The sequence below is a fragment of the Eulemur rufifrons genome, chromosome 5 (genome assembly GCF_041146395.1).
Source record: "Eulemur rufifrons isolate Redbay chromosome 5, OSU_ERuf_1, whole genome shotgun sequence".
Taxonomy (NCBI): Eukaryota; Metazoa; Chordata; class Mammalia; order Primates; family Lemuridae; genus Eulemur; species Eulemur rufifrons.
In genome coordinates, this window is record NC_090987.1 from 19,089,103 (window position 1) to 19,114,980 (window position 25,878).

The 25,878-nt window shown below is 39.5% G+C and overlaps 1 protein-coding gene across 3 annotated transcripts in view; it reads right to left on the reverse strand.

Annotated features, from left to right (window-relative positions):
* Positions 1 to 18,079: 18,079 nt before the first annotated feature.
* SMAD4 (SMAD family member 4) overlaps positions 18,080 to 25,878 on the reverse strand; it is a 47,175-nt gene continuing 39,376 nt past the window's right edge. For 2 of the 3 annotated variants that reach the window (XM_069467989.1, XM_069467988.1), the window contains 2 exons: positions 20,427 to 20,565; positions 18,080 to 18,936 (listed from right to left, as the gene is read on the reverse strand). In XM_069467989.1, the coding sequence (XP_069324090.1) occupies positions 18,725 to 18,936; positions 20,427 to 20,565 (351 nt within the window). In that variant the 3' untranslated portion in view covers positions 18,080 to 18,724. Of the gene's footprint in view, positions 18,937 to 19,788; positions 19,902 to 20,426; positions 20,566 to 25,878 lie in introns of all 3 variants that reach the window. The other variant, XR_011233577.1, reaches the window with a different exon arrangement.

Below are 25,878 nucleotides of genomic sequence, written 5' to 3' on the forward strand. Positions count from 1 at the left end.
AACAGTAGGCACTGCATAATTGAGCTTTAGAAACCTCCTTGAAAGAAGACCTGTTTGGGGATCCAGGAGAGAGCTGATGGAGCCCGGTGAAGGCCACAGTGGGGCCCTGGGGGGGCAGGGAGGAAAGGAGTGTGGGCTTCAGCTATGCACTTGGCAGGGACAGCTTTGAAGGGGAGCCAGTCTGGGGAGCCGGAGCCTGCTGTCAGGACCGTAGAGGGCTGGGCTCTGGGGAGGTCCCCCTGAAGTGGCCTGCCACAGGAGCCTCAGGACATGGGAGCCGGGGGGCTGTCTCCAGCCAGAAGCACATAGTGGACCCCTGTTGCTACCAAATAAATACATACATACAATAAAAGTACATCCTGACCTCCATGGCAGGGCTTTGGTGGCAGTTGGGAAGAGACCAGAAAGGAAGATGAAGAAATCTTTGTGCCAAGTACAAGAGTACGCGAGGCCCACATCTTGGAGCCTACATTATTATGTCAGCAGTGGGGTTCAGTGTTTGTTGTTCTGTTTCATTTCCAGAGGATAAAATGACAGTACAGAATGTGCTTTTTCAAACTCTGTGTTCCACGGACCCCTGGACTGTCCCACGCCTGGGGAGGCCACCCTGGAGGGCTCTGTCTGGCCCCAAGGACCCCAGCCTTTAAGGGGGCAGGAACTGTCACGGGTCCGGGGGTCAAGCCAGTTGACTGAGAGGTGTGTGTTGGAGTTTTTATTGTGTACAGTTTTTATACTGTCTTACACAGGACGGGTTCAGTGTGGGAAAACCGGAAACACCAGCGGCATAAGGGAAAGCAAGTCGCCTCTGTTCGCCCCACCCTGGAATTTGTTGAGTTGAGTGACAGAAGCTGTAGGTGCCCCAGTAGGAGCTTTTTGGGCCTGGGATGGGAAGGGAGGCTGGCACGTGGGGTGTCACAGGGCGAGCTGGGGGAGAGGCTGAGGCACCAGCGGTGTAGACCTTGCAGGCAGGAAGGCTGTGCGGGAGTGTGCACGGGGCGGGGGCTGGGCACAGCGCAGGCGCTGACCCGGGACCGGAGCCGCCAGAGCAGGCTGCATAGGTCCTGGGCAAAGATCCACGGGAAGGGTGAGCTGTCGCCTGTCTCCTGTCTCACGTGGAATAAAGCCCAAGCTCAGGGCCGTGCCCTTTGAGGCCCAAGGTGACCTAGCTGCAGCCTCAGCTCTCACCTTTCGCTGCCTCTGGCCTCCAAGCTCGTTCCTGCCTCAGGGCCTTTGTGCTCTCGGCTCCTCCCGCCTTGGGGGGCTTCCGCCCAGCATTGCGTGGGTCACCTCCGGGTCATCTCCAGAACCCGGTCCCTGCTCAGTTCGCACCCCTCAGGAAGGGCTTGCCTGACCCTCTGCCGGCTCTAAATGTCTGTGTCCCTCCGGAATTCCTAGACTGACGTCTTAACCCCAAGGTGTTGGCATTAGGAGGTGGGGCCTTTGGGAGGCGACTGGGTCATGAGGGAATGATTCCTAGGCTGCATCCTTTAAACACATTGCTTCTCTGCTTCCATCAGCCAGAGTCGCTTGCTTTGCTTACTAGATACACATGTCCTTAAGGAATTTATACTCTGGAGGAGATGCATACACCGACTCCCTGAAAGAAGAGGAAACGAAAAGGAGAGTAATTATACAAGTACCCTGGGGAGAATAAACTAGAAGCTCAGAAGCCAGAGGGATTGTGTAGTGAATCAGGGACTTTGAGAAGAGAGACTTGGTGTGGGCGAGCAGTCATCAAAGCAGGCGGTGAGCGGTGCTCCTGCTCACGGCCATGTGGCTGTGAGACCTGCGGCCCGAGGACCACCTGTTCGCCAGGTGCAGAAGAACCGCAGCAGAGCACGTGTCCTTCAGAGCCAGAGCTCGCTCGGCAGCCCGGGAGGAGCTGGGGTGCGCTCGCTGCGCATTGCCGGTGTGACCTCGACAACCTGCTGATGACACCGTTCAAGGGTCAGGAGGGTGGCACACCCCAAACTCCACAAGGACAGAGGCTCCTGTGCTCAGGACCCTTCCAGAACTCACCCTATGTATCATTTCATCTGTGTCATTTAAAAGTCTCCTTTGTAATAAATTGGTAATAGTAAGTAAACTGTTTCCCTGGGTTCTATGAGCCATTCTTGCAAATTACTGAACCTGAGGAGGGGGTTGAGGGAATGCCCAACTTGTCACCAAGCCAGACAGCAGTGTGGGTAACATGAGGACCCACAACTTGTGACTGGCACCTGCAGTGAGGAGCAGACTTGTGGGACCAAGTCCCTACCCTGTGGGGGCGGTGCCGACTCCCGGTACTTGGCATCAGAATTGAATCAAATGAGGGACACCCAGTCGGTATCCACAGAGAACTGGAGAATTGCTTGCTGGGGAAAACCCACATATATGGCGCCAGAAGTGGTGTGTGAGAAGATCTAGAGAAAATAGTGTAAAGTGCGCTGTGTGCTCTCTGAGAACTCACGGTTGGAGAGAGCTGGCTCACCCGACAGCGGCCCACCATAAACACTGGAGTTGGAGGAGGAGGCTCGGAAGAGCCGTGCAGGCCATTCACGGCGGATGTGGGCTTTCCCAGAGCTCAATCCTATGGGGACGGCAGTGGGTCACAGGTGTCCCCAGCCCTGCCCTGCCCTCACCCCGTGCTGCCGTGATCTACACTGCCCTAAGGCAGCAGCCGTGGCCACCTGCCCTTGTCCAGGCACTCCTGTAGGTTTTCCCCAAGTGACGCTTTCCCCGCCGACCCAGTAGCCCTGGGTCCCCAAACCCACAGGAGATTGGTAAAAGGTGGTTGCTGTCACAATTCCAGGTCTGAAGGTGGGGAGTGGGTTTGTGAGTGCTCATTTCGTTAGTTATACTTCACATCTTATGTATTGTTCATTTTTGTCTATCAAGCATTACACAGTATTGTTTTAATTTAATTAAACATTTTACTGCCAAGAACTTTTAGCAAAGTGGGGATGTTTAGCAAGTTATAAGGAATCTTGCAAAGCGCACGGTAGTCAGCACAAGACACTACTAAGCGTGCACTGAGCTCTTGTGGGCGGAGCTGCCTGGCCTCATCTCCCACTGTAGACCGGGCCAGATGCTGCACCAGGCTCCTGCCAGCGAGGCCAGCTGTCCCTGCTGCGGGGCTAGTGGGGAATGAAACGGAGATCGTTACATGTTCTGCAGCCATCAAAAGGATAGTAAAGGAATACTACAGACAACTCTGCACACATAAATTTGACAACCCTGCTGGAATCTTGCTTCCTGGCCCGATCAGATAAAATGTCGCCTTCCCTAATATAAATCCCCTCTGTTAAGGGATGCTTGAGGGATGTTTTTAGCTTTGCCAATTTCTCTAGGTTTTCACTGGCAACTCACTAAGGTCATATCCTCTACCTCTCACTTTCACCTTTTGTTCCCAAAGAAGTAATCCTTAAGAATTAACCAAAAGTTATGATTTACTGCCATTAATGAAAACATAGTAAGGGTGGTAATGGTGATGGGAGAGAGCTAACTCCTCATTGTCCAGAGTAGGAAGTCAATGGATGTCTAAATTTAAAAATAAAAGAAAAATATGGCAATATGAGTATGATTTAGAAAGACAGAGATAACCCCCCCCAAAATAGCTAAGAAACAGGAATGGGCGTGGAGAGGGGGGAGGTGAGAGACTATCGTCTTTCATCATAAGCCTTGTAGTAAGGACTTTTTAAAATTAAACTTTTTAAGATAATTATAGATTCACATGCAGTTGTAAGAAATTATCGAGAATTCCCATGTACCCTTTACCCAGTTTCCCCCAACAGTAACATCTTGCTAAACAATAGGACAATATCACACCAGGATATCCACATTAATACAGTCAAGACACACAATGTTTCCATCCCTGGAAATATTCACACCCAATGCCCTCCCATCCCATGCCCTTCCCTGGGAACTACTCTGTTTTCCATTTCTGTAATTTTTTCATTTCGAGAATGTTCTATAAATGGAATCATTTGTAATCTTTGGGGACCGGCTTTAATTCAGCATAATTCTTTGAAGATTCATCAAGGTTATTGCATCTATCACTAGTTCGCTCCTTTTTGTTGCTGAGTAGTATTCCATTGGCGTATCACGGTTTATTCAATCATTCATCTGTTGAAGGGCATCTGGGCTGTTGCTAGTTTTTAGCTATTACAAATAAAGCTGCTATACACATTCAGGTACATGGTTTTGTGTAAATATAAGCTTTCATATTTCTTGAGGATAAAGGCCCAGGATTACAATTGGTGGGTTATATGGTAGGTGCATGTTTAGTTTTGTTTTTTTTTTAAAGGAACTGCCAAAATGTTTTCCAGAGTGGTTGTACCGTTTTATACCCCCACTAGCACTGCATATGAGGTCCGTTTTCTCTGCATCCCCATATATTGGTCACTATTAATGTTGTCACTTTTATTTATTTATTTATTTATTTATTTTTTTTGTTGAGACAGAGTCTCACTTTGTTGCCCAGGCTAGAGTGAGTGCCGTGGCGTCAGCTTAGCTCACAGCAACCTCAGACTCCTCGGCTTAAGCGATCCTCCTGCCTCAGCCTCCCGAGTAGCTGGGACTACAGGCATGCGCCACTATGCCCGGCTAATTTTTTCTATATAGATTTTTAGTTGTCCATATAATTTCTTTCTATTTTTAGTAGAGATGGGGTCTCGCTCTTGCTCAGGCTGGTCTCGAACTCCTGAGCTCAAGCGATCCACCCGCCTCGGCCTCCCAGAGAGCTAGGATTACAGGCGTGAGCCACCGCGCCCGGCCTGTTGTCACTTTTAATATTTTTTTCACGTTAGCCATTCTGGTGTGTGTGGTGATAACTCATTGTCGTTTTAATTTGTATTTCTTTAATGGCTAGTGGTGTTGAACATCTTTTTGTGTTTATTTTGTCTGTCTATTTTGGTAAAATATCTCTTTTTATCCTTTGCCCATTTTCTAATTGGATTTTTCTTATTCAGTTTTGAGAATTCTGTATATATTCTAGACACCAGGACTTACTTGGATATGTGGCTTGCAAACTTTGTCCTCTCATCCTCTTAACAAGGTCTTTCACAAAGCAAGAGTTTTCAATTTTGATGAAATCCAATTTATCAATTTTCCCATTTATATCTCATGCTTTTAGTGTCTAGCCTGAGGATGTCTTGCTTAATTCTAGCTCCCAAAGATTTTAGTTATTTTTCTAGGAGTTACACAGAAAAATTCCAGAAGTTAACCAGTTTAGGTGTTAAATCTGTAGTCCATTTTTAGTCACTTTTTATATAAGACTTGGGTCAAAGTTCATTTTTTTTGTTTATAAAAAAATGTGTATCCAGTTTCTCCCTCACCATTTGGGGAAAAGGTTAGCTTTCCTCCATTGAACTGATTTTGCACTTTTGTCAAAAATATATTGTGCATATTTGTGTGGGTCTATTTCTGAGTCCTCTCTTCTGTTCCATTGTTCTGGGTGTCTCTCCCTCCACCAATAACACCCAGTCTTGATTACGGTACCTATAATATCTTAAAATCAGACTGATTCCTGCCACTTTATTCTTTTTCAAAATTATCTTAGGTATTCTGGTTTGTCTTTACATATAAATTTTAGAATAATCTTGTCTATGTATACAAAAACATCTTGCTTAGATTTTGGTAGGAATTGCATTAAACCTGTCAATTTGAACAAAATTTAGAGAGAAGCCACATCTCCATTATGTTGAGCATTCTAACCCATGAACATGGTAAGATTAGAAAATAAATTTATTTAGATTTATTTAGATCTTCAATTTATTTTATTAGCATGGTGTAGTTTTCACCATTTCACCAAAATAAGTCCTAAACATATTTTGTTAGATTTACACCTAAGTATTTTTTAAGTGATTGTAAATGGTATCGTATTTCTAATTTGTGTTCACACATTCATTGCTAATAATAAACTTTTTGTATGTAGAGCTTATATTCTGTGTCCTAGCTGGACTCACCTATTAGCTGTTTTGTCTAAAATAAATTCTTTGGGATTTTCTACATAGATAATCATGTCATCTGCAAATAGGAAACATTTTGTTTCTTCTTTTCCAATCTGTGTTTCCTTTCCTTGCCTTATTACATTGGCTAGAACTTTCAGCAGTATTTTGATTAAGAATGGTAAAATCAGACATGCTTGACATATTCCTAATCCCAGGCAGAAAGCATTCATTTTCTGACCATTAAATATATTAGGTGCTGGTGTTTGATAGATGTTCTTTATCAAGTTGAGTAAGTTCCCCTCCATTGCTGTTTTTCTGAGTTTTTTTCATGAAAAGATGTTAGATTTTGTCACTTAGTTTGCCTACATCAATTGATATGATGATATTTTTCTTCTTTAGTCTGATAGCATTGATTGGTTGATTTTCAAATATTGAGCCAGACTGGGATAAACCCCACTTGGTCATGGTGTATCATTCTTTTTTATATGTTGCTAATTTCAATTTGCTGATATTTTGTTAAGGATTTTTGCATGGATATTCATGAGGGATATTGGCCTATAGTTTTCTTTTTTTGTATTATCTTTGTCTGGTTTTGTATCATGGTAATACTAGCTTAATGTTAAAAATTGGGAAGTGTTCCCTTCTCTTCTGTTTTCTGGAAGACAATAGAATTGGTGTTAATTCTTTGTATGGTAAGAATTCTCCAGTGAAACCATCTGGGCCTAAAATTTCTTTTTTGGATCTTAAAATTATGAATCTATTATAATTTCCTTAATAGCTATATACCTATTCAAGTGATCTCTATTTCATATTGGATGAGTTGTAGTAGTTTCTGTTTTTCAAGAAACTGGTCTATTTCATCTAGGTTGTCAAATTTATGTGTGTAGAGTTGTTTGTAGCATTCCTTTATTGTCTTTTTGATGGTTGCAGAGTATGTAATGATCTCCATTTCATTCCCCGTGTGGGAAATTTGTGTCTTTTTCTTTGTCAGTCTGGCTAAGGTTTGTCAATTTTAATCATTCCTAAGAACCAGCTCCTTGATTCATTGATTTTTCTCTATTGTTTCTGTTTTAATTTTATTGATTTCTGCTCATATCTTTATTTCCTTCCTTCTACTTGCTTTCAGTTTATTTTGCTCTTCTTTTTCTAGGGCTTAAACTGGGAGCTAAGAGCATTAATTTGAGACTTTTCCTTTTTTCTAAACTTTGCATTTTGTACTATAAATTTCTCTCAGCATTGCTTTAGCCATATCCCACAAACACTGATATGTTTCATATTCATTTTCATTCCATTCACTGTCAGTTCCCTTGAGGTTTCCTCTTTGATCCATGGATTATTCATAAGTGTGTTGTTTAGTTTCAAGCGTTTGGAGAGTTCCTGTTATCTTTCTGTTATTTATTTCTAGTTTGATTACATTGCAGTCAGAGAACACTCTGTATGATTTCAATTCTTTTATTTACTTTTTTGTTTAATTTCAAAATATGAATTAAGCGGGGTACAAGTGTTTTTATCACGTACACATCTTGTATAATACTTAAGTGAGGGCTTCTGGTGTGCGCATCACCAGAATAGTGTTCATTGTATCCAATAGTTCAGTTTTTATCCCACACCCACCCTGCCGCCCTCCCTGCTTCTTGGTTTCTCATGCCTGTTATAACACTTCGTGCAAGTGTGTACTCATCTATTAGCTCCCGCTTATTAGTGAGGACATATGGTGTTTGGTTTTCCATTCTGGAGATACTTCACTTAAGATGATGGTCCCCAATTCCATCTACATTGCTGCAAATGACATTATTTCATTCCTTTTATGGCTGAGTAGTCCTCCATGGTGTATATATACACTACATTGTTTTTAACCACTCATGAATTGAAGGGCACTTAGGCTGATTCAACATCTTTGCAATTGGGTATTGTGCTGTGGAAAACATTCGAGTGCAGGTGTCTTTTTTTGATAAAATGACTTCATTTCCTTTGGGTAGGTACCCAGCGGTGGGATTGCTGGATCAAATGGTAAATCTATATTTATTTCTTTGAGGAATCTCCATATTGTTTTCTGTAGAGGTTGTACTGATTTGCAGTCCCACCAACAGCGTATAAGTAAGCCTTTCTCACTGCATCTACACCAGCACCTGTTGTTTTTTTACTTTTTAATAATGGCCATTCAGATAGGGGTAGGGTGGTATCCCACTGTGGTTTAAATTTGCATTTCCCTAATGATTAGTGATGTTGAGCATTTTTTCATGGGTTTATTGGTCATTTCTCTGTATTCCTTTGAAAAACTTCTGTTCGTGTCATTTGCCTACTTTTTGATAGTGTTTATTTCTTTTTCTTGCTGATTTGTTTGAGTTCTTTGTGGATTCTGGATATCAGTCTTCGTTGGATGTGTAGTTTGTGAATATTTTCTCCCATTCTGTAGGTTCTCAATTCACTCTGTCAATTATTTCCTTGGCTGCGCAGAAGCATTTTAATTTAATCAAGTCCCATTTATTTTTGTTGCTATATTTGTGGGGACTTAGTCATAAATTCTTTACCTAGGCCAATGTCTAAAAGAGTTTTTGCTACATTTCTTCTAGAATTTTTATGGTTTCATGCTTTACATGTAACTCTTTAATCCATCTTGAATTAATTTCGTATATTGTGAGAGGTAGGGATCCTGTTTCATTCTTCTTCATGTGGCTGTCCAATTTGCCCAGTACCATTTATTGAATAGGGCTTTTGTCTAATTTGCTGAAGATGAGTTCGTTGTTAGGTAGATGGTTTTATTTCTGGGTTCTCTATTCTTTTCCATTGTTCTATGTCTCTACTTTTATACCAGTACCATGCTGTTTTGATTACTATGGCCTTATAGTATAATTTGAATTCAGATAGCTTGATGCCTCCAGATTTGTTCTTTTTACATAAGATTGCTTTGGCTATTTGGGCTCTTTTATGGTTTCAAATAAAGCTTAGAATTACTTTTTCTAGATCTGTGAAATACAATGCTGGTCTTTTCATGGGCATTGCGTTGAAACTGTAAATCACTTTGGGCAGTATGGACATTTTAATGATGTTGATTCTACCAATCCATGAGCAGGGGATGCTTTTCTATTTGTGTCATCTGCGATTTCTTTCATCAGTGTTTTGTAGCTCTTCTTATAGGGGTCTTGAACTTCCTTTGTTTAAGTATATTCCTAGGTATTTATTTTCTTTGTAGCTATTGTGAATGGTATTGAATCCTTTATTTGGCTCTCTACTTGACTGTTATTAGCACATAGAAATAGTACTAATTTGTGTACATTGATTTTATAACCTGAGACTTCGCTGAATGTATTTTTCAATTTTGGGAGTATGTTGGTGGAATCTTTAGTGTTTTCTAAATACAAGATCATATCATCAGCAAACAGGGATAGTTTGACCTCCTCTGTCCTAACTTTGATGCCCTTTATTTCCTTCTCTTTCCTGATATATCTCTGGCTAGGGCTTCCAATACTATGTTGAATAAAAGTGGTGACAGTGGGCAGCCTTGCCTTCATAAAAGTCACACACACACACACAGTGTTGTGCAAAACTCCAGATACTCAGAAACCCATCCCTGAAACCCTCTGCCTCACAGAACCAAAAAGGGTCTCCTGCTACTCAGTGGACAATACCTTCCTTATTTCCTCTGTCAGGAGCTTTTGAGTGTTAGCTATGCCATAGTGTCAGCATAATTCACTTTAAAAAAAGACTTTGGGGGCCGGGCATGGTGGCTCATGTCTATAAGCCCAGCACTTTGGGAGGCCAGGAGTTCAAGACCAGCCTGAGCAAGAGTGAGACCTCATCTCTATGAAACATAGAAACATTAGCTGAGCATGGTGGTGTGTGCCTGTAGTCCCAGCTACTCGGGAGGCTAAGGCAGGAGGATCAATTGAACTCAGGCGTTTGAGGTTGCAGTGAGCTAGGATTATGCCACTGCACTCCAGCCTGGGCAACAGAGCGAGACCCTCTGCCTGGAAGGCAGCCTACCCAGAATGTCCAAACTCTGGGACCATAGGGTTTCTCAGGACCCACTAGCCCCTGTGGCCACCACAGTCTGGGTAGGAGTTGAGAAATGTTTGTGTGGGGACCAGTGACATGAGAACTAAAGGGCTGAACCTCCCCGGGGGAGACAAAGGCACACGATGGATAGAGAAGCAGGATGGTACCCATCATCTCTGCTTCAAGGGGGAACAACCCTAAGGGGGCTGGCAGCCTGGTGCTTTGCTTTTAGGAAGCTCCCATTTCACTGGTGGCAGCAGTTTTGGGGGCTCATCAGGGTAGAAAAGCTCCCCAGCAGCTCCGGAGCCTACTGACTTACCAGAGGGTGTGAGGGAAAGTGAAACAAACCCCCACCTACCCAAGTTTCCCGGGGGTTATCTGTGCTGAAATCTTGCTCCTTCTGTTCTGTTCCGCAACTTCTTCCTGTGGAATCTCTGGTAGGTTCTGGCACTTTCCCGTCTGAATTACACCTGAGCTATGTTTGTTTGGGTTTTTTTAATCTAAAACTTTTCCTACTTTCTGAGACGATCTGGTGACCAATGTCTCTAGTCAGCCATCTTGCCCCCTCAGTTCTTTTACATTTGAGTTTTGTTTCATGGCCCATGATATAATCTGTCTTGGGATATGTTAACAATTGAAAAGCATGTGTATTTTGCTGTTGCTGGATGGATGGCTTATCCTATAAATGTAAATTAAGTCTTACTGGCTGATGGTGGTGTTGAGTTCTTCTGTATTCTTGAGAGTTTTATGTTTAGTTATTCTATCAATTGCTGAAGGGAGGACTCTTACAGTCCCCAAATGAAGCCGTGAATTTATTTCTCTATTCAGTTCTACCATTTTTTTGGTTCACATATTTTGCAGCTCTGTTGTTTGGGGCATACACATTTAGGCCTCCTCAATCTTCTTGATAGACTGACCCTTTCATCACTATGTAATGTCCCTCTCTGGTATTTTTCTTTGCTTTGACGTCTACGTTATCTGATATTAATACAGCCTATTCCTGCTTTCCTTTGATTAGTTTACATCATATATATTTTTTCATATTTTTTCTTTTAGCCTGCCTATATTGTTGTTTGGAGTTTCTCGTAGACAGCATATACTTGACTCACGTTTCTTGATCCATTCTGTCAGAATATCTTTTAATTAGTATATTTACATCGAGTGTGACTGATATGTTAGCACATAAATCTGACACCTTATTTCCTGTTTTTTCTGTGTTCTTTTTCCTGCTCTATCCTGAGTTACTTGAACACTTTTTAGAATTCAATTTATAATGTTTCTGACTGAATCTCTTTGTATAGCTTTTTCAGTAGTTGTACTAGGTATTTCATTGTACATTCATAACTAATCACAGTCTACTTATAATCATTTTACCAGACTGAATGAAATGTAGAAAACTTGCATTCCTGTAAGTACCTTTATTCTTCCCTGGTTATAACTGTTTTAAATAATTCCTCTCTATGTATTTAGAAGCACCTTAGATAGTGTTATAATTTTTCTTTATCAAACATAATTTACAAAACTTAAGATGAGAAAGCCTATTTACTCAAATTTTTACCTTGTTTTGTTTCCTCCTGATGTTTCCACTTTCCTTCTTTTATCATTTTTCTATTTAGAGAACTTCCTTGAACCATTCTTTTAGGGTAGGTCTCCTGGTAACGAATTCCCTTGAACCCATCTGACCCATCTATTTGAGACCTAGCGGTGGCCCAACAAAACTACATCAAAATACAGATGTGGATGCCACCCCAAAAGTAGGGCCAGAACTAATGGAATTACTCTTCTACAATATAAAGGGCTGAGGTGAAAGGGCATTACAATTTATCAGTGAGACAACAGGGGTAGGGAAGGTGTGAAAGAGAACTAGAGATGTCCTAACTTTTGAGATGGCCATTTGTGGGAGAGCTGTGATGGGGGGTGGGGGGAGATAGAGTAAAGCACAAAAAAATCAAGGTCCAAAAGCAGAGGGCAGAGAGCAATGAAGAAAATACAGAATTGCCTTTTCACCCCACAAAGGAGTGGTTTTTTTCTTAACTAAATGCCAATCTACTACCTTCTTCAAGTTCTAGCCTAACACATTGTAAATTCTGGGGTAGCAAGCAGATGAGACTGAATCTCTCAGCCTGTTAAATATCTCTGAAACTCACATCAGCAAGAGACAATGTTGATGTGGTCATGCTATTTACAAGCTATTGCCAAAGAACCACCTTACCTGACCCTCCAACATTGACCTCCATTTCACAGAGGCAGCAGATGGGGAGGGAAAAACCTTTCCTTTCCCCTTAGGTGGGCAATGGAGGGGTCCGCAATTTCTGCCTCTCCTTTAAGACTCCCGGTTCTCATAATCCCCTAGCACCCACCTCTCTCCAATCCCCCATCATTCTACCCCCTCCTTTTTAGCAATGAGAAAAGAAGGGGGCTGTTATTCCAGGGTCATATTTAAAATGTCGTATTTCCCACTTCAGTGGCCACAAAGCAATAAAGGAAAAGGTTGGCCTCAAGTTTGAGAATTCTCTAAGTGATTAAGAACTCTTTCCAGATCTCAGACATCCACAAACTTAAGAAAAAAAGAATGAGCACATAATGATTTAGTTGGCTTTCTCTTTTAATCAAAAACATACTTTGTTACAGAGTTCTCAAGAAAGGTTCAACTATTTTTTAGCCACAGACTTCAACCAGGCAAAAGTATACAGAAAGCCACAGAGGAACTACTGGAGCTTCAGCTGACCAGTTTTCCAAAAGCAGAAGCTAAGAGTGGCTCTTCTCTGGGTTTTGGCATAGCTGCATTCCTCTGACTTCAGGGGAAGAAACAGTTGGGAAATCTCACCACCAAATCTGTCCCCAAACCCCCGGTCATGTCGTTCATACTGAGCTCTGCAGCCCACCAGGTTTTTATCATCTACAAGCATTCATACCTTTCCCTTAAATCACATGTCCAATGCATTGAACAGAACCCAATACTTGGAAGTTTGCCAACTCCAAGTTTAGCCTTTCAATTCATCCAAGCCCATGAGTCCTTCTATCAATGACAAGCAGCCTTAGCAACAGCAGCTGGTTTCATCCCTTCCTCTCCAGCTACCACAAAAGCTGGCCTCTACCAGGACTCTCCAACCCCCCCACCCTCAACCCAGCCCCAAGGAAGGCTCCCCAGGTCCTTGAAAAAGCCAAGTTCATTAATTATACTCATCCACGAGTAGGCTGGAAGAGAACTCTGAAAGGAATGATCCAGCCAAAAGTCATCTAATCAAAATAGACCTAAGAAGAGCCAAGAATAAAGTGAATAATGATCTACTGGTTTTCTTGAGTCATATAAACCATTTTAATTGATGCAGTTTGGAGGAATTCCCCTGTTTTGAGCATAGAAGAGTTAAGAAACCAAAGACCCAAAGTAATGACCGCTAATAATCATTAGGCATTAACAGTAAGTTTTCAATACATTTTAGTTGAAAAACCGTTACCAGCACGCAGCACTTAGGAGGAGGGTGTCACACACATACCAACTGGAAAGCTGGCAGGTCGTGACTCAAAGAAAGCCTTATTAATAAACTTTGACCAGAGATGATGGAAAAATAAAATAAAGGCTTTTCCCTCTTTCAATTTTTTGTGGGTTTTCTGTGACGTATTTATTACAGCCCCTAAGGTGGTGCTAGGCCTTTGGTTAAAATTAAGTCTTAAGGACATTCTATGTAACTTTTTGTCCATGGGAGAACAGTAATAAAATATTAAGCCTAGTCTCATTTGAATAACATGGAAGTAAGTAAAAAGCCCCCTCAAACAGCAGAAGAAAGATAAGGAAGAAATCCAAAACTGCTGCTAGGTAGGCAAGGTCACTTAGAATTTCAGAGCTGGAATAACTAATCTAGTCCAACTCCCTCATTTTACAGATGAGGCAACTGAGGCCCAGAGAAGGTAAATGACTTGCCCAAGGTCACACGTCAAAATAGTGGCAGAGCGTAAACTAGAGAGTGCAACTGTCTGGCCCGGCCCAGGGCCGTTTCAGGTTGAACAAGAACACTGGCCCTGGATCTATCAAGAAAGCATCTTAAATAAACCGTGTGAAAAGTATCCACATCAACAGAGAGAAATGATTGTCTTCACCAAAGGTTTCTCCTCAGTCCTTCCTACATTAAAAAAAGGAAAAAAAGCTTCATTCATTCATTCATTCAAGTCTGATGTTAAAATCCCTGAAAACATCAGCAATTATTTAGCTACTCCTTGGGGCAGGATATCAGACCCTCAATTCTCATAAAGGCACCTATAGGTCAAAAATATCTGTACAGGAGGAAGGCCAGAAGGCAAGGCTTAAAAGGGGACACCGAAACAAAACAAACGACCTTCTAGATTCTCAAGGTTTGTTTTGTTTGGCTGTGTGTTTGTTTACTGGTGTCCTCTAGGCAACAGTGTTACCTCCGGCTATCGACGCTAAGTTAGTAACCCTTGTAACCCCAGTTTTTATATGAGCAGCATTCAAGTGGAAGCAATGAAACCTTTCAAAATATTACTCTAAGGGGGCAAATATGAATATGACTCACTTCTCTCTAGCGTAACTACCTGAAACTCAGCAAGAACAGGAAGCACTCTAAGCAGTCAAACCGATGTCAAATGCCAATGCAATGAAGTCCTCTTCAACACTTTACAGGAAAGCATCTTGGGTCCTGTCCCAGTGCTTGTACTTGTGTTTTAAAGTAATTTCTAGGAAGTCTGGTTATCTGGTTTCCTTGCCTAAGCAGTTAGACATAATGAATGGAGAAAGGGAAGAAGAAAATCCTAAGGGGAAGCACATTAACAAGCGCATATGAAGTGGCAGCTGTCAGAAAGGGAGACCAGGAGGGGAGAGAAGGGTTTTAAAGAACTAAAAATTCAAAACCATAGCAGTCTGAGACCCTTTCATAAAGGCAAAACAGTCCTGCCTGTCTTAGAAGCCCCTGAAGTCCTCAAAGATAGCTAAACAAAAAAAGAAACATTAAATCCAGTATATTCTGATGTACATATTAAATAACTCCATCAAAAAATGGCTAAAACAAAAAGTTTTCTGCTTAAATAAGGCAAGTTTGGATTATGTGGACCATTTCATTCCATGGTGATACTAGATAAACAAGAAACCTAGCAACACTGGGACAAGTGTGCTAGGGCTAAGGCTGGGCCTCGGATACTGCTTTTTGAATGAATAAGGCCACTGACTTTGTACATCCTTGTTAGAAAAGAAATTGCCTAGTTATCAGGGAAAATAAGGAAAGGCTTGCACAAGATTCTCATGGCCGATTCTCTATAATCTTGTAAAGGAAGATTTAGGAGATTATTTACAGATAGCTATCTACAACAAGATGGGTTCTACCTTTGGGGGGGAAAAAAAGCATTTCTTCATGCCGAGTATGCCCAACCTACAAGAGTTGGTAACTGATTTTATAGGTAATTGTTTTCATATACTCATTTACCTCAGTCACCATTTTTCTCAATCATTAAATAAAACGTCAATAAAAATGGCAATGATGAAGAGATTAAACTATAGAAATTATCAACAAAAAGAACTCTGTCCTACTCAGAATAAAACTTCTCCCCAAACGCTCTCAAAAAAGGGCCTGGACTAATCTGACTTTGCATTAAAAAGCTAGTGAATAACTATGAACCAGTTACCACCAAACTGGGCACAGAAACATTTCATTTTTTTATTCTTTAACCTCCACAGATACATTTTACCCAATTGCTCCTGAAGTAAGATTTTCCTTCCACAGACAGACACAGTCAAAAAGATACCTGCAACTCACCTTCCTACAATTAGCAATAAACTTTTAAAATAAAAAGAGATTTATCACCTGGAAGACAGGGCATTTTATTTTGCCTTCAAAATTTGTATTACAAATACCCCCCTTTTATACACCGCACCCTTTCCCACAAAAATGGATTTTAAATCTGAAATACAACACAGCTAATATGTGTGCACTTTACTTGGATGTTTCAAGTATGGTTATGAAGCCAAACCATACAGCCTATAAACCTGTACTGTTGACAGGAGGAATGGGATAGGCAACCTATTTAGTGGTTATGGCAATACAAATGAGCCATGTTTCTGGAAAAAGCAAGGTTAAATGGCAGTGATTTATTATCATTATCTTTGTAGACCAGGGGCGGTAAAACTATAAAAAAGGAGATAGACTATATCCCACAAAGGAAGCTACACCCTGGAAAATAAAGGCAACAGCATGAAGCACTCCCTCTGATAATGCACTGAAAGGCACTGGACAAAAGTGGAACGGGTCTCATACTGTACGTGGTTCATCTCTCAGACAGCTTTCACCGAAGGTCAACATTTTGAGAGTCTCTGAGATACGAATTAGCTAGAGAAAACCCACCCAGAATCATATCCTCATAATAATCAGATTCTGAGAATTGCAGAAACTATTTTACCCTTAAAGTAGACGTAAAATTTTAAACCCAGTGAGATTCTTTAGTCTTACTCATCAAAGATGATCACCTCGAAGAAACAGAAATAGATTAACAACAAAGCTCTCAGGAATAACTGATCATTAACATACTAGATGTTTTCTCAAAAGCATGTGACTAAATCTAGATACAAATATAAGCAATTAATAACTAGAAGTATTTCTATATTTTTATGGCTCTTAGTAGAAAGAAACCAAGACAGGTGGCTTGGTTCTGAAGAGATACTTCTTAGCAAATATTCCCACATACTCTTCCCAGATGATTAAACATGAAAACCTTCCTTAAAGTAGAAAAGGAGGTAATGGGTTATATCAATGCATGGTTCAGGTTTTAATCAAATCATCTGGATTTTTAAAAAATCTGTTACTCAAACTCTCTCACTCCTATTCCTCATTCACAGTAAAATGGACCTAAAGTCAACAAGTTCTACAGAAGGTATCTTTTTATAAATTTGCCAATAAAACATAAATCACCAGACTTTTAAAGAAGAATATTAGGTCTTTAACAAAAGTATTTTTAAGTACTTAAGAGTACAAATGAGTTGGTAAAGAAGTTATTTAGGAAACAAAAGACAAAGCTTGGATCAAGATCTATGTTCAAATCACAACACTAAGCAAACTCAGTGGTTTCCAGGATGGCCTTACTAAAAAGACCTGAGCAAGGCAGTAGAAGACTTGTTCATTTCAGGTTATATAAGGAGGACTGTCCCCACAAGTGTTTCTATAGCTTTACAAAGTCCTCCAAGCAGAAAGTAAAAGTGTCTAAAAGATAATCCTTGATTTTATTATAACCTATTTATCACTGTATAGACAATCAGGCCTATTTTTGCTACAGTAAAATAAAAATTAAAAAAATAACCAACTCTACACGTGATACATAATGTCTGTGGGGAAGTCCTGGTAGAGTGTGAGGGAAAAACCAAAGCTGCCCAATAGAACTGGCTGTTGCCTGTCATTTAGTAGAAGGTGTCTCACCACTGAGATTGGACTCAAAAGTGCAAAAGAAAAATATCTTAAAAATCAAACCTAGAATTCAACTTTGCATGTTGAGATTCAGTTTTATTTATGCTACTAACTAGGTAAAAAGCATACATATTGTGTCTGTGGTACAGTCAATACATCTGCAACTTTTCTACTGAAATTCTCTATACAAAGTCACCGCCAATTGATATAATCATTGATGGCAAAGGGCTTAGAATAACCACAAGGTATAAAAAAGTTTGCAGTCTTGCCCCAAGATACAAAAACTGAATTTTAAACAATGTCATAACATACATGATTTAAACAGTATACGAAAAAAAAGTCACACATCAAATCAAGTACAAAAATATCCAAACTACCTATTATGAACTGTAATGTTTCCATTATTCTGCACAGTATTTAACATAGAATTTAGCAGTTTCCAAAATATTCACTATTTAGTTTAAGCACTGCCACCTTTGCAGAACAGTGAGATAAGGTAGAGTGACACTGCTTTTAGTGTTTTTAAAAATACAAAACCTTTCCCTATGAATTAATGAAGGAAAAAGAAATTCCTCTTCTAGGCTTTGTAGTAATCAACCTTGTGCCTAGAAATATAGAAGAATACATCTACTGTTTAACAGGGCAAACGTATACTTCTTGATAAATAGTCATCCATTAGGGATAACAAATGTAATTTAAATGACATTTCTTTGTCTGGTAATTCTAAGGAATTCTCAATATACAAACAGATTAGTGTTTTTTGCCTTGGCAAAAATAAAACTGAAGTTGCAAGACAATCTGAATTGAAATCATCTTCACTAGTTTAACTTGGAAAAAATATCTTGGATGAAAGGTTATAATACATTACTATCTTATTTTTTAAACACAGAGTAAAGTTGCTCTTGGTAAAATTAACTCACCCACATGGCACAATATTTTTGGAGTAAACTATGTTCAACAATAACAACTTGCACACAAAATAACATAGGTGAATTAACTTTGAGAACTTCTCTGCCTTTAAAATCAGTAATATTGGATTTATTCTGTAGAATAACAGCTATCAATGTTCTGCATATAAAAAAGCTCTAAGACATTTTAAAGGGCTAAACTTTCCAGCACAGGAATGATTCCTTCATACATAACTGGTGAAGATTTAATAAGAATGTGTTTTTCCTAATCTTCAAGCTTTGAGCCATGCCTGAAAAGTTCTAAATAGGGGGAAAAATTGTTTTAATCCAGTTTCTGTCTGCTAGGAGCAAGGCAGCAAACACATATTCCAACCCTTTATGAAAAGATAAAGCAGAACAAAAGTGAAATATATCTTCAGATTATAAACAGGATTGTATTTTATAGTCCACCATCCTGCAATGTTAAGGGCCCCAGCAGTAAAAGACCTCAGTCTAGAGGCTGTGGGTCTGCAATTGGCATGGTGTGAAGTACTTCGTCTAGGAGCTGGAGAGCCCGATGTAAGTGAATCTCAATCCAGCAAGGGGTCTCCTTGATGCTCTGTCTTGGGTAATCCGGTCCCCAGCCTTTCACAAAACTCATCCTGAGTATGCATAAGCGACGAAGGTCATCAACACCGATTCCAGCAGCAGCTGACAGACCTAACAGAAAAGATTGGGAAGATGTCAGAGGAACAAGGTGATCTCTCTCTTCCCATCCTCCCTCATTCTTACATTAATCCAAGTGACCAGCTTTCTGTACTGCATTCTCCTCAGCATATAACTTCTCTGTCAAAGTGCCAAGAAGTAACTGTAGATCTAAACTTTATCAACAGGACTGAAAACTTTTGGTCGAGGCAGTTTACATTCCACATGTGTCTTCTAGCTACAACCAGTTATAAGGTAAATTACCACCATCCACCAACACCCCACCTATTTTTCTTTTTAGAAGCAGAGGTGAGGGGATGAGAAACAACTTGTTTTTAAGAGGTAGTGCATGTCCTCCAGTTGGACCTGGGAACCCCTTACTGTCTGTCTAAACAGCCTAGTTCAGAGTAAGTATAACTAAAAATGAGACAGTTAATATTCCTGGTTCTACTGACTTCTTGGATGACCCAGATGATGTCTGTCTCTCAAAATCACAGTGTAACAGAGAACTGATACACAATTACTCAATGGGGGCAATAGCTGAGAATAAGAAATGTAATGATAGTTCTGGATTCTTTAAGAAAAGCATGTTTATAACATCAAAACTAGCGAATTAATGGTTTAAATGCCCAAATTTTTAAAAATCAAATTCCCTAACTAAATATGCCTTATCTACCTCTAAATTGTAAACTCCTGAACATAAGTCACAATGGAGACTCTGCATCTAGTTTTCCAGTCAGAACACACAGTCATATAGTCAATCTGCATTCATCAATATTACAATGAAACTAACGGGAGGAATTTGCATATACTGTAGAGAAACCTGCAGGGCCACTGCAGTTTTCTTAGCCAGTGTGATTTGCTTACCACACTGAAGAGGTTAAGAACAGGGGTTGAATGAATCACTAGTTATGCCTTCAGACGTGGAAGATGGGTGCCACGTGTTTCCATCATAAAAGTCTATAGTCAGGAGTTTAACTCTGCAGTAAAAAATTCCCCATCAGTGTGAAACCTGGCACACAGTTCAATTTTACCCTAAAATTAAAAAAAAGTCTACAAGTTATCAAAATACCACCCTCACTTAGTTTTCTCTCCATGCTTAGCATACTTTAAAAAAATTGGAGAGGTGTCCAATTCTGAAATTGAAATATACTTTCCTTACTAGAATAAAGCCAAGCACTTCAGTGATTACAACCCACCCTGGCTGGTGAGGCAGGAATCATAGTAAGTATCAAAAAAAAAAAAAGGGAGATGGAACAATATAATAACAACAACCCCCTTTCTCCTTTAGCCCATACTTCCTTTTCGATACAAAAAGAATGCAAACAGGGTCCTAGGCAAAGGGTGGCTTATTACAGAAGAACAGTTTTTACCAATTCAAAAATGTTACCATCCCAGTAAAGAATTTTAATTTCTATTATTACTCAAAGTAACTAACCGAGTAAATGAAGATAAAACACCAACTATTACACTTTAAAAAAACCAAAAGCCCAAGGCGTACTTACTGATGGCTGGAGCTATTCCACCTACTGATCCTGGACCAGGGATGTTTCCTGCCACGGCTGCGGCCTGGGCGGCTGCTGCAGCTTGTGCAGTGGCCGCCTGCTGCTGCATCTGTCGATGACACTGACGCAAATCAAAGACCTTAAAGAAAAGTGTTTAAGTTTCATGTTATGAGTCCATTAGAAAAGATTCTATACATCAAAAATAAATGCGCAATTTGTTCAAAATTCAGTTTCATTTAACCTCTCACAAGAAAAGAATGAAAATTTTTAAATTTTTATGTAGACTGTAACTGGTATAAAACTAGTTAGAAAAGGTGGCTTGAAGCTCACCAAGAAACACATTTCAACATGACACTTTGGCTGCCACGTGCCTCTGTATCTTAATGTGGGTCAGCTGTTACTGTTCTTGTGAAAAGCCACCCCTATGTAAAATGAACAGTTAAGAAGTCACCCCCACCCTTTCATAACCAAATTGCTGAGTTTTCCTTAGGCTAGAGCTGATGGCTTTGGCCAACTTCTTTTCTTACAATTCTTTATCATTCTTGCTATTTGGAGGAGTGTAACAAATGGCACGTCACTATATAAGAAAACAGCAACATTGTTCAGAGATGTAGACTTCAGTACATAGGAGCAATATAACATCTAGAACTTGGTTTTCGATACTTAAAGGGAAAAAAGGATAGATTAAGCAAATATAAAATCTTAAGAACTACTTAATCTGGGTCATGAGTATATAGGATTCCATTAAACTAGTTTCTTCTACTTTTCTGTAGGTCTGAAAATGTTCATAATTGTAAAAAAAAAAAAAAAAAAAAAAAGTCTAGCTTTGAATCCTAGCACTAATACTTGTTAATCACATGGGTTAAGTTTCTTAACTTCTCCAAAGCCTCAATTGTCTTATCTATAAAATGGGAATGCTAAGTGTTGGGAATACTTTCATAGAGTTGTTGTAAACTTGGCATAGTATACAGAAAGCTGTCAATAAATGTTACATATTACTTTGTTTTTTTACCTCCCCCATAGCCATTTACCTTTCAGGATGAGTTAAGGAGGAGCTGGTAAGTCATTTCAATGTGCTTTATCAACTGAGCCAAGGACTGGCATAGGCAAGGAAGGGGGGGTTGCCACATTTACCCTCATTAAAGTATTAGAATGGTCTATCAACAAGCAACAAATTATGGATTCTAAATTATATCACCTTTATCTGAGTAAAAAAAATCTTCTTAATCTATTTGCTCATATCTGCATTTATAAAAGGCACTGGAAGATTACACACACAGAGTAGTCGTCCATAGAAGTCGTAGGAGAGGAGGAGGAAGACAGGGTGAAAGCAAGGTTGCTCAATGTCAACTGAAACATGTGGCTTCATTCCCCCCCAAAAGTCAACTAAATTTTTTAAATGTACATAACCCACTATGAGCAAGCATAATTATCTTTGTGCATTCTTTGCTTGCTTTTATTTTCAATTTACTACTTGATAAACAGATTTGGGACTGAAGCCATAAATTTGCAAATGCTTAAAAAACTTCTCATTGTCTTTAACGATGGTTTTTACACAAACCACAAAAACAAACTCTCTCCAAATAGCAAATCACATTCCAATTTACTTATGTCTTTATGCAGGGCCTATCTTCTCAAAAAAATCTTTCCCAATTAGCACCAATGAAGGACAACACTTAGACTACCCTATTCTTTAAAGAGACATGAACTTGTCAAATATGTTTGTACGTGTTACCTGGCCAAATTATTAATCCTAAAAGACTTCAGTAAAGAAAGCATGAAAAAGTCCGGTTCTAGAAACCAGAAATGAGACTACTTCCTTCTCAAATTTCCCAACAGTCCATTAGATTCTGAACTTTTCCACTGGGCTGTGATCTCTGGAAGGTATTACCTGCCACAGCACAAAGGAGGGACTCAAACATTTGAAAATCATTCTATAAGCACATTTTTAAGGAAATAAACTTTACTTTTTAGAGCAGTTTCAGGTTCACAGCAAAACTGAGCAGAAACTACAAAGTCCCTGTCCCCCACACACGACACCTGCCCACTATCAACATTCCCACCACAGTAGTACATTTGTTACGACTGATCAACCTACATTGACACATTATTATCATCCAAAGTCCACAGTTTACATTAGGGTTCATTCTTGGTGTTGTACATTTGGACAAATTTATAATGACATGTAGTATATCATTATAGTATATCACACAGAATAGTTTCACTGTCCTAGGAAGCCTCTGTCCTGTGCATTTGGCCCTCCCTTTCCTATTAACCCCCGGCAACCACTCATCTTACTGTCTCCATAGTTTTTGACTTTTCCAGAATATCATATAGTTGGAATCATACTATATGACAGTAGTAGCCTTTTCAGATTGGTTTCTTACACTGAGCAGTATGTTAGGTTCCCTCCATGTTTTTTCATGGTCTGAGAGCCCATTTCTTCTTAGCACTGAATAATATTCCATTGTCTGATATGCCACAGTTTATCCATTCACCTACTGAAAGGACATCTTGCCTACTTTCAAGTTTTGGCAACTATAAATAAAGCTGCTATAAACCTCCATGTGCAGGTTTCCGTGAGTATAAAAGTTTTCAATTTGTTTGCATAAATGCCAAGGAATATGACTGCTGGATCATACGGTTAAGTGTATGTTTATTTTTATAAAGCTGTATACCAAAATGATTGCAGCAGTTTGCATTCCTATCAACAGTGAATGAGAGTTCCTGCTGCTCCACATCCTCGTCAGCATTTGGTATGGTCAGTGTTTTAGATTTTGGCCATTCTAACAGGTGCATAGTGGTAGCTCCTTTTGGTTTTAAATTGCACTTCCCTAATGACGTGATGTTGAAACGTCTTCGTATGCTTGCTTGCCATCTGTGTATCTTCTTCAGCAAGGTGTGTCTCTCTATGTCTTTTGTCCATTTTTTATGGGTTGCTCATTTTCTTGTTGAGTTTTAAGAGTTCTCTGTATATTTTTTATTAGATGTATCTTTTGCAAATATTTTCTCCCAGTCTGTGGCTTGTCTTCTCAATTCTCTTGATATTGTCCTTCACAGAGCAGAAGTTTTTAATTTTAATGAGGTCCATCACTCCTGAGCTAATTTCTGCTTTATTTAACCATGTTTCCTGTGGTTACTCTGTAAATTTATTACAAACCTATTACTTAACAAAGTTGAGTCCCTTATAAAGGTCACTGTCAACATCTTCAGGATACTGTCTTTTACAAAACTTAACTGCAAACTGCGTATCAGTTTGAATTAACACCAGGAAAATAGTAATCTGGAAAGAGAAATGGTGCTGTTGGTATTTGGGGCACCTGAACATAAGACTGCATTAAGGACATGCTAAGTTACTTGGAGAATCACAATCCAGGAATAAATTTAAGTGGGATTCATAATGCCCTTCAAACTAGCCCACCTGTAGTTTGGAAGCATTCCCTGGCCCCTAATGGATACGTCATCAAAAACAAACGCAACTCAATACCATCAGGAAAAATTTGCAGATCAAAATCACTGTAATGAGATTCTGCTTTACACCCACTAGGATGGCTACAATAAAAAAGATGTAACAAATATTGATGAGATTAAGTAGAGAAACTGGAACCCTCATACCCTGCTAGTGGGACTGTAAAATGGTACAGCCATTTTGGACAACAGTCTAGCAGTTTCTCAGAACGTTCCACATAAAGTTGTACCTTACAATCCAGCAATTTTACTTTTAAGCATATACCCAAGAGAAATGAAAACATACAACCACATCAATGCTTATACACAAAAGGTCATAGCAGTATCATTCATAATGTAGCCAAAAAGTGGAAATCCATGTCCATCAATTGACAAATGGATAAACAAAAAGTGGTGTATGGAATACAGGGTGTCCCAAAAGTCACCATACCTTTGTCAGGACTACAAAGGAAAAATTCTGTAAAAGTTCATAATGAGTATTTTGTAAATAAAGGTACAATTCCCCATTTTCCTTGTGATGACTTTTGGGACACCCTGTATTTATTCACCCATAAAAAGAAATGAAGTATTGATATACATTACGTGGATGAAGCTTGATACATTATGCTTAGTAAAAGAAGCAAGTCACAAAAGATCACATTATATGATTTCCATTTATATGAAATGTCCTGAACAGGCAAATCTATAGAGACACGGTATGGTTGCCTAGGGCTATGGGGAATGGACGTTTGGGGGTGACAGCTTAAAAGAGTATGGGGTTTCTTTCTGGGGTGATGAAAATATTCCAAAATTGAGATTGCTGATGACTATACAATGCTGTGAATATACTAAAAATCACTGAATTGTATACTTTAAATTGTTGATTTGTATAGGATGTGAATTATATCTTAATAAAGCTGTTAAAAACCTGAATGCCTAGTGCTAAACAACAAAACAGATCTTACTTCTGAAAGCAAAAGAGCAAGGGCACTTAAAGAGAATTCAAACATGTGCCTCATTTAAAGCCTGCATAATGTCATTTCCTCAGATGTACGTAAATGTATTTACCATGTCTTTGAAGAAGCAGGAAAAAACCCCAACATCTTAAAAGGAACACACACACACATACCCCATTTAGTTCTACCTTCTTGGCATTTAAAATGACATTATGACCCTCCAAATCTATGTCTTCCTCATTTGAATTAAAAAGGGAAGTGTGTTTATGTACGTATTCTCAATGTGTGGGCACTCCTTCCAGGCGTTCATGTTATCTGTATACAATTACCCTAGTAATATCACCTCTGCTGAGAATCTGGCAACCTAAACAGTAATCTACATATGTTACTGCTGCCCAAAAAATAAAGGTGACTTGAACGTAAGCACTGCAATACTGAGATAGTGAATCTTACAACTGAGACTGATACTCAGTGACTAACAGTTGGGTACCATAGACAGCATGGATACAGTGGACAAAGGGATACCTATCCCAAGCAGGCTGGAGCAAGATTTCATCATGCTACTCAGCACACAGTTTAAAACTTATTTCTGGAATTTTTCATTTAATATTTTTGGGCCACAGGTAACTGAAACCGAGGAAAGCAAAACTATGGATAAGGGGGAAACTACTGTATTTGTACCTCTTTTTAGCTAGTAAGACTCTTCTGAAGAACAATAATATATTTGGTAAACAGAAATAATTTTTTATATCATAGTTAATATGACAAAATGAGTTGTTTAACTCCAAACATCTTTTGCCATACAATATTTACCTATTGTTCATGGCAAAAGTATGAGATAAATAAAAAATCTGTCCATAACAGTGGTTAATCAAGTGATAATTTGTCTCACACCTTGAAGGCTTTTTGTACCAAAACAGAAATAAGTTACAGTATATTTATTTGGCAATACAAGATATTACTTTAAATATGCAAGACTCCACATGATTTAAGCTCAATTGTTTTAAACACTACTTGTAACTAGTCCATATGTGGTAAGTTTATAAATA